The sequence below is a fragment of the Epinephelus moara genome, chromosome 8 (assembly GCF_006386435.1).
Source record: "Epinephelus moara isolate mb chromosome 8, YSFRI_EMoa_1.0, whole genome shotgun sequence".
Classification (NCBI taxonomy): Eukaryota; Metazoa; Chordata; class Actinopteri; order Perciformes; family Serranidae; genus Epinephelus; species Epinephelus moara.
Window position 1 is genome coordinate 32,600,292 of NC_065513.1, and position 12,732 is coordinate 32,613,023.

Genomic DNA, 12,732 nt, shown 5'->3' on the forward strand with positions numbered 1-12,732 from the left:
GGTTCGGGTTCATTCTCTCCTGTTGCGTGGTAAGTGTGGTCCATTCGCAAACTTTATAACTAAAAAAACTTTTCACTACTCTCTATCTACGAACTACTAACACTCTGCTGTTTCCTCCTTCTTCCTTCCTTCCGCTGTCTTCGTTGGTTTATTTATACACGCAAAACGCATTCTCTGGCTGGCTGGATTGTCCTCTCAGTCTGCCGTACATACATGGCGGCGCAAGATGGCGACCTCTCTAAAGCAAGGCCTTTGCTATATATATATATATATAAAAGCATAATTATAAGGCTACGAAAACCAAACGAATTTTATTTTATAGCGATTATACACTTGTATAAACATATTAATGGGTAGAATATTCAGATTCAGATTCAGATTGACAATAAACCATGCCAAATATTACACACTGGCCCTTTAAGTGACTAAATGCTACCATTGAGAAAACAATGTGTCTATAAACTATGTGTCAGACAGTTTTCATTCATATCTGTATGATATAAGAACTAATTAGCAGATACTACAGCTGTTTAAACTATCACAGTGAGCTGTGAGTTTGCATGAATTTTTGTCACAGTTATATCATGGGTTGGATGTTATATGAATGCAAATTGATTAATCTCTCTCCTCAAGCTCCCTATTCTCTAATTAAGGCCCCTAAATACTGCAAAATTATTAATAATAATGCTTATACAGTAGATAGGGCTGAACAGCCCTTTCTCACTCTAAAGTTGTCTAATACCGCCGCTTTGTCAGTGATTTGAGAGTCAGACACCTGATGCCAAAAGCCATCTTTCTTGGCGGTGGTATGCAGCTGGGCGACATCAGGATGTAACTTGGCCGGACTGACTGAATTATTATGATATGCCGCAGGTTGGCTGTGATGGCACCTGTTGCAGCAGTATGATATGCCGCTGGACGTCATCAGGTTGAAACGCTGCTGGTAACAATGTAATATAAGGAGCTGGAAAGTCTCTATGGGGCGGGCAGGAGGTGAGGCGCATGGGTCCAACAAACCTCGGACTTTCACACAGGAGCCAAGTGTTTGCTTCCCAAGTGCTAAAGATGTTTTCTTCCTAAACCTAACCATGTGCTTTAGTTATCTAAACCCAATCAAGTGCTTTAGTTGCTTTAACCCAACCATGTGATGATGTCCCAGCAGTGGCAGTGTGTCCTGGAATGTCAACAGCAGATGCAGAAGGATACCTAGTGCCTAGTACCTAGCAGATGTGAAAGTCAACCGACAAAGCAGCAATATGTGATGACTTGGGATGAGAAAGTGTTGAGCTGAACAATATGGGAAAATAATCTAATTGCAAATTTGTAGACCAATCTTGCATTACAATTTTTTCCCTGTCTTCCTCCATCTTCTTTCTTATCTGTATTATTATTATCGTTCCTGAAAAATAAATATGAATATTGCTCATTTCATGTCAGTAGCAGTATTGTAACAAAACTAAAGTGCACACTGACAATGGCTACCCCTCTGAAATATTTAGATAACTCAAAGCCTTGTTGTAAACATGTTGTAATTGTTCCTGCTTCAGGTTCCAGACTGTGGTCTGGATGTTGATGCTGGGCCAACCCCCCTCACTTTACCCAACAGTTTGGAAAGCAAGAACTTTACCTGATCCTGATGAGCTGCAGCATTTACTCATGAACACATTGAAACCTACACTGTTCATTTGCTACCTCTTGACAGCTTTACAGCTAATTTGTTATCTGTTCTGATCGCCAACACCTGTCTGCTCTGAGGGCATCCAGCGTCTCTCGCTTGCTCGCTCAACCACACACTTGCTATGCACACATTATGCTGCTCTTACAACTATGGTATATATAACATGTGTACTGACTTAAAATCAGCCCTGGCCATTTTCACATGGTACTACTGCAAGCGTCACAGCTTGCACATAGTGTTTTACAACTTGTTTTCTTCATCTACTCTCAATCAGCCCAATTGTCAGAAGAAACAGTTTGCATTACACCTTTCTGCAAAACATGAATACATTACATTTGCATGTTTCATACGTATCATATCAACTTTCTAAAGTGTTGTAATATATAAGCTGACTTTTGTCATCAGGAAGTGGAGGGAATGGTGGATGGTATGTCACCTAGGCGAGATGCCTGCTGAGCTGCAGAGTTCGAAACCAGGAACACCGGTTGTTTTGTGGCCACCCTCGTCAACGTTTCCACCAGTGTATGTGGCAGAAATCCTGGCTGTTTTTCACCAGCACATCACAGCTTTTCTCAGAGGTGTCTGAGCCACCTAACCAGGGTGTTATTCACCAACCTGTCCCTGCGTTTCCAACAGCTCTTGTGCCACCAAATGTGTGTTTATTGAGCCAAAACGTGATCTTTTTCTAACCATATCCAAGTGATCTTTGTGCCTAAACTTAACCACGTATCCGCTACAAAACAACATACAAATGTGACCTATCCATAGTATGTAAAAACGTACAATACAAACATTTTTTTCTGGCGATTTGGTTGTGTTCACATATGTCATGTTTAGCATATAGGGCAGTGTGTGTGCACATAAAGTCCACAGGACCAGATATTTCCAACCCATTTGTTGGTTCGATCGTGTAGCATGAAATTGCGTTCTGTTACATCGGGATATTCATTTGAATTGGATCCTAGCCCCACTTATAGAGCCAAATTTTGGAGTGGCTGTGGCTCAGGAGGAAAAGTTGGTTGTCCTTTAATCACAAGGTTGTTGGTTCGATCTCCAGCCCCTCTTGTCCACATGTCAAAGTGTCCTTGAGCAAGACACTCCAAGTTGCACCTAATGGGCAGGCCAGTGCCCTGCATGGCAGCTCCACCATGCAGTCCATTCACTATAGGTGATGTTGTATCAATTGTTGCATTGCCTAGCAGTGATTTTATGTACAAGCAGATGTCATATCTCATACAGGCTGACCTTCACCTCTGCTGCTGTCCGCTGTCCATTCACTGCGTCCTTGAACATCCACATCCTAATACTAGACCAGAGGAAGCAGCTCTTTTATTCATTCCCTTCTTAAGGTGCAAACACTGAGCGTGGCCTCCTTTGCCCTCAGCACATAACATTAAGGTGCCCTTGAGCAAGGCACTTAAACCCCAACCATCTAGTAGTGGAGTATCTCAGAGGCTAATATGTACCAGGCAGATCCCCGGTGTGTATGAATCTGAAGCAGAACCAAGCTGAAAAAGGGCATGTGTGCACAGCAAGTCTTCCCTGGATAAACGTTAAATATAAAATGAAAATGTCAGTGTTTTAGGTTGTCTGTGGGAGCGCGAGCGGCTGCAGCGCTGTGTTAATCACAGGTAAGTTCAACTACAACCCTCCCTCGAGTTCCCCATCTGCTTGACACTAAATGGTTCCCTAACTCTAATGATAGCTTGTGCTCATCCTGTGTGTTACAGAAGATATTTTTAAGATCTTCACTTGTTGCCTGTGAAGTCTTGCCTTAAAAGCTCAGCACAGCACTCAGTGATGACAACGCATCATCAGAAAGAATGAGAGCCCTTGGATGTTGAAGATGTTTTAGGGTATTTTCTGACATTGTTGTCAGTAAGTGGATCATCAAGTGTGAACACTGAATGAATCAAAGTACTCAGTGGAACCTCTTTAGTGCATTACCCCTCAAATCTTTGAGAATGACTGCAGATGTCTGCGGAGTGAATACGGCTCAGCTTGAAGTGTTCTGCAGTTTTTTTTTCTGTCTGTCTGCTGTCTGGCTGAACATGTCTGCTACACCTTTATTCTGAAGTATCTGCTCTCAACTGGCAAAATGCTCACCTGAGCTGGTGCTACTTCTTTGGCAGAGGATTCATATTTTGCCTCAGGAAAGATAAAATCAGACATGTTGAAGTCAACTTTCTGTCCTCGACTGTTGGTCCGTAAACAATGAACACATCCAAAGTATTAAACATAGTGTATAAGAATAAACTTTATTCATACAGCACTACTTGTGCTGAAAATATAGCTGGAAATGCTTTTTATCTTTATCAGGCATAAGCCCCAAGAAGATCATGCATTTGGTCGTGCCTGTGTGTGTGCGTGCATTTGTATCCGTCTGTCTGCAGCTAATCTTGCAAACTACTGGGCCGATCAGCCTCATAGTTTGTGTGTATATTTATGACTGTATACTCAAGGACCTCTCTTGGTTGCCGTGATTCACAGTTGTCGAAAAACCTGGTTTATCCACTGTTTTATACCGTCACTGGCTGCTGACTCCTCACTCCTCTTAACTGGGCGGTAATGGCCGCAATTTTTCCTGAAATCGGCCTGGTTAAAAACAACAAGTCTTATCATTTGCTGAAGAACACATACTGGCCTTCATCAAAGAGTTTGTTCTCATTATGAATCAGAATCAAAATGTCATGATCAACTAAACTTAAAAATATTACAAGATGAATAAGCCAACTGTTTTTGTTATTGCTGTCATGACTGTAAAGGAACCGGAAGGGACATTTTCACCAGTTGTAGCTGCACTGTGGTCCGACTGTGACCCGGTTTTGTTCCGTCCGCTGTAGGAAGCTATACTGCAGTGGGAGCATTTCAGAAGTGTAGCATATTGCCCACTTGAATTTTCTGATTTGTTTTTTTTCCTCGATATTAGTGCTACTAAAGTAGTAGTAGTAGTAAAGTAGGCTAAGTGGTAAAATGGTTTCTTTGTCTGGCCTATTTTATTTTTTATTATGAGCTATTTTGTTGTTGTGTACAGACAAGGTTAATACTGTTTAAAAAATCCAGTTATGAATGCGTCAAATGATAAAATGGATCACATAGATCACAGAACTGTGGCTGGCTGCATTTTAGTTATTGAAAATACATCTTTACCAATAATTATATTTTATCTTTATTTCACATATTATGTACCCTGGAAATCCAGGGTTCTCGCGAGAGCACAATTTGAATTTGCTCAGCGAGTCACTCTGGCAATCAGTAATGATGCTCATTACCTATGCCCATGAAACCGAGCTGCACCAATCACATCGATGTATCTGATATAGGCGGGCCAGAGGCGAGCTAAACAGATGACAACAGTGCTATGACGACGAAGTCCGGAATCAGTCAGTAAATATTGCAAGATGGCTACGGATGAACACCAGTTGTTTGAAACGGCTTTGGCCGCTACAATGAACGAGTTAGACTTGGCTTTTTGTCTAAAAGAGGAACAGAAGACGGCGCTCAAATCTTTCCTTTGCAAGAAGGACGTCGCCCTTTTCTAGTTATAAATAATATTTGTTTTGCATTTATTGTAAAGACAGATCCTTGCTACTCTTGGCACTTTGAAATGTTCTATCTGAAAGTAGGTGTCTTGTAAAGTGCGTGAAAACGATTAACCAAGTTTGAACAATTGATCGATTAGTTGATGAACAGAAAATTAATGACGCTCAAAAGTACAGGTCAAAGAAGGTCCCAAAAGCGCAAAAATACTTTGAATGCGATCCTGTCAAGGCCTGAAGATTTCCCTCCCGAAGTTCTGCTCAATGCAGTTTTTAGTTCCTGTAGAAACATTAGGGAGCCCAAATCTGCTGCTTGCTGCTCTTGTAAAGCGGTTAGATCCATTAGTCTGTCATCTCCATACCAAATTGCAAATGCAAGTTAGTCTGAAACCTCTCAGCTCAAGGAACGTTATCAGTGGCACCTCTGGATGCAATTAGATAGACCTACAACCAATTAGAGCAATGAAATGCGTGCCATAGTGCTGAGCCACCAACAAATGTTAAAGACTAGAGTGCAGAGATGAGCTTTGATTGTGTAGCATCAATATGTCTGTGAACGAGTGTTTTTGCAGTTAGAGTTTGAAAATAGTACTTACCAGAAAGTTCCACGTCAGCTGCAACCATCTTGGTTGTTTTAGTCAATTGCTCAACAGCGCCCCTCTCTATTCAGGTACGTTTATGCTCACCATAGTATCACGCAAGGGTGTGTGAGCCAAAAATGAAATCATTAGGTATTTTGTGTAAAGCTCAAAGGCTTCATAGGTTGTCAGTCATTGTCTCAAACACGCCCCATATTAGATAAACAATGGTGATCAGTCTGATCCGGGCCAGGCTGGCTGCAAATCTGTCTTAACAGGAGGGGGACCAGAGAGCAACTATAACATGAGCTTGTAGATTCATTTGGTTCTCAGGAGGCTATAGGTCCATCCCTTTCAAAAAATATTACATCTGTCTGGGTCAAAACCAGATGATGTGTACAAATCTTAGTAATACATTTAAAAGGTCATGTGTATCTCTCGAATCCTTCATGAAACCAAACCTTTAATAGGGGGTTGTACTGAGCCAAGGAAAGTCCTGGATCCCTGGATTTACAGGTGTTGTGTATTTCCTCAGACAACAAAAATAGTCAGCTCTTGAAAATGACTAATGAAATGTGGAAAATAGGCATTGTGAATGCCTGGGTTTTGAAATGTTCAAACTTTCAAAAGGTTTGAGTCAAGGTAAATCCAGGGCAGAGGAAGAGCCAAAAACTGTAGATCCTTGAATGACCACTTGAGGCTGCCTCCAAGAACGAGTCAGTCCTCATGGACATGCCCTACTTTACAACAGAAATAAACATGTTTACAGCCTTGTACAAGCTAATTTCAACATTTATGACAACTGTATGGGGATTACGTTTTATTTAACTCACCCATTTACATTTTATCAAGGCTTAAAGTTACACATAATTAAGGGTGGGGTCGCTTTGAGTGACAGGCTGTCTGCTGATAAAGTCCTTGGCTTCTCACTCAGATCCAGCTACACCCTCTTGTCTAAATATGGTTACTTCTAGCTCGTAAAATTGAAGATGGAGACGGCCAGAATGTCGAACTCAAGGCTTCAAAATGGAAGTCCACAAACTAATTGGTGACGTCATGCTGGCTACGTCCATAAGTCTTATACAGTCTGTATAAATCTCATGTGCTCTGTCTGTCTCGATACTTTTGGTTCAAGTAATGGTGTCATTTCAGGACGCATTTCCTGAAGAAATAAAATTACGTTGTTTCCCTCTCTGTTGGTGTCAGTCCTGGTGATCCTTACGCTGTGCACCAGATGCCCTCAGACCTTTTCACCTGTCCCAGTCACCTGCCACCCACTTTCAATAACCCCTTTCCCGCCTACCTGCTCACCTGTCACCTCTTCCCTTCATCAGCCCCTCTTGCAATAATTCCCTGCAAGACTGTCAGTGATGCTTATGCCTTCACTTTCCAGCCATCTGAACAATTACCTGAACAGGCTGTTCTCATGCTCTGTTGCACATTTTCCCACAAAAAGTAACGCACCAAAATTAGTACATATCCTTTGTTATCATGAGCCATGAATTCATGTGTAACTCACATATTTGGAAAGGCTGCAATTACGTGACCAATGTGCTCATGGGAGTAAAGAAGGAACTGGTCTGAAAAGGTAGCAGGTTTGGGTGTTGGATGGGTCACAAAACACCAGACTTTCCCAGGAGACCAGTGTTCAGAACTCTGTGGACTTTGAGTAAACTTTTAAGAGAAGCCCTTCACCATGTTTCCTTTCTTAAACCTAACCTCTGTAACTTTATGTTATGTGTATGACGATACGTTGACCTGAACTATTCCTGCTTTTCCTTGTTGCCTGGTCCTGACCTGCTCACCTGTCTTGGTTTTGTTTGTCCGGACTGCCATCCTGTTGCCAACCTGTGAGCGTGTTCCTGACCTTTGCCTTGAGTAAATTTCCCTTTATCCTACCTGCACACCTGAAGTGTATTTGTCTGTGTTTGAGTCCTCCTCCTTTCCTTGCCGCAATTCACCAGATGTGACATTTGGTCCTCGAACAGGGGTAAACTTGTGCTGACGTTTTTTGTATCCCTGAGGCGTTGCTGAGATGCTTGGCTTTTTATGGTCCTTGTACTCTGTTGACTTTAGATACCAAACCCTGATCAGTGTCGATGGCATCAACATTTTTCGGGAGATTCTTTCATCCATTACTGTCCCATGAATGACAGCCGCCTCTAGGTGATCTTGCTGTTTAGCTGGGGCTAAGGAGATGGCTTCCTCTGTGCTAACATCAGTAGTTGCAGTGCTGTCATTATGGCCTTGCTGATGGTATTTCAATCAAGTCAAACAGTTTCCTGTTGTTTAACGGCTTATATAGTTCAAATGACCGAGGATAATACTGCTGTAAGTTTTGGAAGTCAAATTATTTGTGAAATCGGTGGTACCAAGAGAGAGCCCCAGAGTCTTCTGACAATTGTACTTGCAGGTCACGTGACCTCTCTTGAGAGAAGACTTTGTTATCTAGTTGTTCGTATTTAGTCCTACAAATAAAGAAAGTAATGTTTAGCCCCGTGTGCTGTTTAATGTGTGTTTTGTGTGAGTCTTTGTCTTTTTTCCGAGTTTGTGTTTGGATTTGAGTTGCACTACTAGCACTCCCTTTGGGACAGTGGATCAGGCAATTTCCTGTTCAAAAAAAAATCCTACCTGATGTGGAGAGAGAGAGAGAGTGCTGTATAATCTTTAAAAGCCAACCCTTGGGTTCAGTAAAAACATCTGATGAATACAGAGAAGGCTGTGGAGGTGTGTATTTGCCTGAGCCTGTGTGCACATGGTTGTGTTTGTGCGTACCGTCCTGCTGCAGTGTTGCTTGTGCGTCTGTCTGAAGGGCTTGTATCAGTGTGTGTCTGCAGGTTTGCTCTCATGGCCTCCGGGGGCTTCTGTTACCACTGATACCAGAGCAAAGTTCACCTCTGTCAAGGTTATATACATGAAACAAGCACTTGACGTGTAGCTTCTTCTGCATTTGTGTTGGACTTGCTGGATTTATCTTTTCAGTAGTTGGCTCTTAATTTAGCTGATTAGATCGACAAAAATCTCACATTTACCTTCGGCTGTGTGCTCAAGTGGACTCCTCTCTCTGTACTCCTCCAAATTCTCAAGAGGGCCAAATCCTGGGTTTACATTTACAAATCATCCATTAGGCTGATGTTGATTGATGTTCAGAGAGTGCAGCAGCAGAATAACTTTCCAGAGATACTGAAGGATAAGTGGTACAGCCCAATCCTGGGTTTTTTTAGACTGATGCTACTATTTATAATGACTCGAGACTAAATTAGCTGTAACTAGAATAACACAGCTGAATGTCTGACTGAATTGTCAGTGGTCAGGTTGCGTTGTGGGTAACAGATGCAGGCGCCAGGTTTTAAGAAAGGAGGGAGAATGGGGGGAATGAAAAAGTAGATATATCTTGACGCTCTGTGTTTGAAACCCCATTGTTCTCTGTTTCTGGCTTTTGCTGAACCGACATTTTATTCCATTATGTTGTCAGGAACGGTTTCGACAGCAGCAGGGTGCACAGGAAGTCATCTTGGCACAAATGACACTAAAGACGACATGATATTTATAGCAGGCAGCAGTTTTTTGTTTTAGTGAGTTAACTGATAACTTCTGCTTGTAACTTATGGGACAGTTTTTCTTAGACAACTAGTGATCTCAGTGGGCTTGTGTTTTATGTATGTTGAATAACTAAAGATTGTTACAAAGCTACCAGCTGGCGTCTCTTAAAAACCTGTGACTTTCGAGTCGGAGTTCATTTGTTTGACGTCTGTGTTCACTGACCAAAAATTTTGAAAAACGTGATTGGGTACCCTTTAACTTAAAGGAATACACTACCCACAAAATGACCATTTCTAAATCAATTAGTCATGCTGTGATATCTTGAATTTGTAAAGAAAATATCATTTTTCTTGCATAACTTTATGGAAAACAAATAAAACATTGATATATTGAATGACTGGGGACCACATTTGACAACAGCAAAACATCCATTTACAAATGGAGTATTATCTAAGTCTTATTATTTATTTACTCGTATGCTCAGTACTTCCCAAACACATGTAAATTCGCTAAAAATACTTACTGTTTGAAGACAGCATAGATTAGTTTAATTTTCAGTTCAGTTTGAATCCTAAGGTTTAGCAGAAATGCATGTTTTTGAGACTTGAGATTATATTGCACGAGGTGTGTGAGAGCCTGTAAACACATGTCTTGATATACTTTGGCTGTTGGACACCAATCAATCAATATGTACGGGAAAAAAAAGTTTTCTCCACAAATTACGGTAACACAGCATGACTAATTAATGTAGACAGAGTCATTTTGTAGGTGAAATATTTCTAGGATTGTCTATCTTAATCTTCATGACATTAAATCACTAACAGGGGCAGCGACTTATGATTATTGTCACTATTGATTCTTTATTGATAGTTTTTTTTTAGTGATAATTTATTGTTTTTATCTTTAAATATATAATCTAGTAGTAGGGTTGCAACAGTATGAGATTTTCACGGTACGATAACTGTCTCAGAAATTTTGCGGTCTCCTGTTATCATGGTATTAAAGAATTTATCATCATCATCATCAGTCAGAATGAGCCTTAAAGGAATGAAAACAGAAGGGTTATTGTTGGTTTAACAAATGTTTTATTACTATGATTGAAACTTGAAACCATTTTGTTAGTGGAAGTATGTGTAAAATGTCTTCTTTTTGAAAATAACTAAAATAAAGGTGAGATTTACGTCCAGTTTTTTCGCAGATATCGTAGATAAGCAGATGTACACGGTATGATAACCATCAACTTTTATATCACGGTACACCTTGAAAGTGGTGTATCGCTGCAACTCTATCTGGTAGTAACAAGTGTATGTCTTCATGTTGCTTATTTTGTCAGCATATATCACATCTGAGAGGCAGATCCAGATATTTGGCATTTGTGTTTGATGAATAACTTTAACAATCTATTGTCAGAATAGGTTCAGATTCATTTTCTGTCCATCGACTAATTGATTTATTGTCTAATTATTGTTAGTAGTACCTTAACCTGAAAAGGTTATACAGGTCGGAAAACGTTACTAAGTCACTACCTGTTTGACATGAAATCACCTACTTGTTTTGTTCAACTCTAAATAGTTTCTCTCTCGTCAAAATTCTTGGCCTATACTTTCTGCCTTACAGTAATCACTCAATAATAAAGTTTCAGAGAGCACCCTCTCTGTATGGTTTTGGTGAGATTGGTGCTAAGCGCTCATTAGTGTGCCGCAAGTTGGTCTTTAAAACATCATTTTTATCTTGCATTTTTCTGCAGATGAAGTTTAAGCTCTGGTAGTTTTGCTCTTTTCATGGCCATCGCTGCTCATTTTATCCTCCCAGTTCTTATTTTTTTTCATTAACATCAAAGGGGCCCTGTGGAGTTTTCTTGTACACAAACAAAAAGTTATGTTTACACTCAGTGTTACTCATTAAAACACATTGTGTGTATCCTTGAGGTTTAACGAACGTGTTGAGTGTATTTCCTTCCTCATAAAACGTGACCAGACAGTGTTCCTAACAGCAACTGTAAAAGCTTTCAACCAATGAGAATGCATCAAATTACGATTGTTTCACATTACAGGCCATTATGTGAAAATAATGTAGGCTATTACTTTAATTCAACACACATTACACTGACTTGATATGAGCATTTGTAGGCTGTGTGACGAGGACGACGCCTTCTTGTCTGTTGGTGAATTTGAAGATGATTGTGTTGTTTGCGCCCACCTCTCTGTCTTGCAGGCGGAGATCGTCAAACGGCTGAACGCAATCTGCGCCCAAGTCATCCCCTTCCTCTCTCAAGAGGTAAGACTCTAAAATGCCTGTCGCTGCGAGTTAAGACAGAGGTGGGAGAGAGCGAGAAAGGGAGACGCAGGGAGGGAGACAGATAGGACCCGTGGAAGGAGGAGAAGTGTGTGGTGGATTGTGAGGCAAAACAGACAGATACGGACACACACGCGCGCATGCACACAGCCATGTACACACACAGATTATCCTGGGCTAATCCCCCCTGCTCGGGATAGGCAGATATGCTCTGAACTTATTAAATGTCTCCCACTAACATATGCAGGAGCCAGCGGCTGAGTGTGTGTGTGTGTGTGTGTGTGTGTGTGTGAGAAAATTCCTTTGTGTTTGAGTTCATTTTGTGTATGTGTGTGTATTTTTCCACCTGCATGCACACAAAATACACTGTAAATGTGTGCACATACAGTAGTGGGTGTGTTTTATACAGTGTGTTGATTATGGAATCTTTAGGTGTGTGTGTGTGTGTGTGTGTGTGTGTGTTTTTAGCCGGTAAATCCTTTCTCTGGAGGAGGTGAAAGTGTGTGCATGTGTGTGTGTGTGTGTGTGTGTGTGTGTGTGTGTGTGTGTTGAGGGGTGGGAACAGCAGGAAGGAGTGAGTGTGGACTCCAAAGCTCTCCTCCAGATTAGCCATGGATTAGGAGGGTTTAGGGTGGATTAGGAATAATGGCATTAGACTGTGGCGCTGCTACACAGCCCTGAGGCCCGCAGAGAGGGGAGGCAGGGAGAGGAAACGGATTTTACTGCTTTGTTTTGATGCATAGCCTCGTTCACTGGGTGTGCATATGAAATGTAACAACAATCATATTATTATTGTGCAGCAAATCACACCGACTGTGTGTGTGCATGTGTTTGCTTTTATTTTCATTTCTGTCATTGTCTGGCACAGTTTGAAATTTCTTTGAAAAGATGATTGTTGCCAGTAATAGGATGATGTGTCAGTTGCGATACTTGCTTATCAGAATAATGCCTGATACATACAGAATAATAGTGCCTATATAGACAGGGTTGGTCTTAAACCTTAAAGGAATACTTCATCCGCCAAATTAGTATTATGTCAAGTATTAATCCCATGTTACCTTAAATTCCTGAGGAAAACTTTGCTTATGTTGAACGACAA

At 41.1% G+C, this 12,732-nt stretch overlaps 1 protein-coding gene across 1 annotated transcript in view; it reads left to right on the forward strand.

Annotated features, from left to right (window-relative positions):
* Positions 1 to 12,732, forward strand: part of LOC126394141 (transducin-like enhancer protein 4) — a 59,733-nt gene that overhangs the window by 10,215 nt on the left and 36,786 nt on the right. Inside the window, exon 5 of the mRNA XM_050050786.1 lies at positions 11,553 to 11,615. Within this exon, the coding sequence (XP_049906743.1) occupies positions 11,553 to 11,615 (63 nt within the window). The remainder of the gene's footprint in view (positions 1 to 11,552; positions 11,616 to 12,732) is intronic.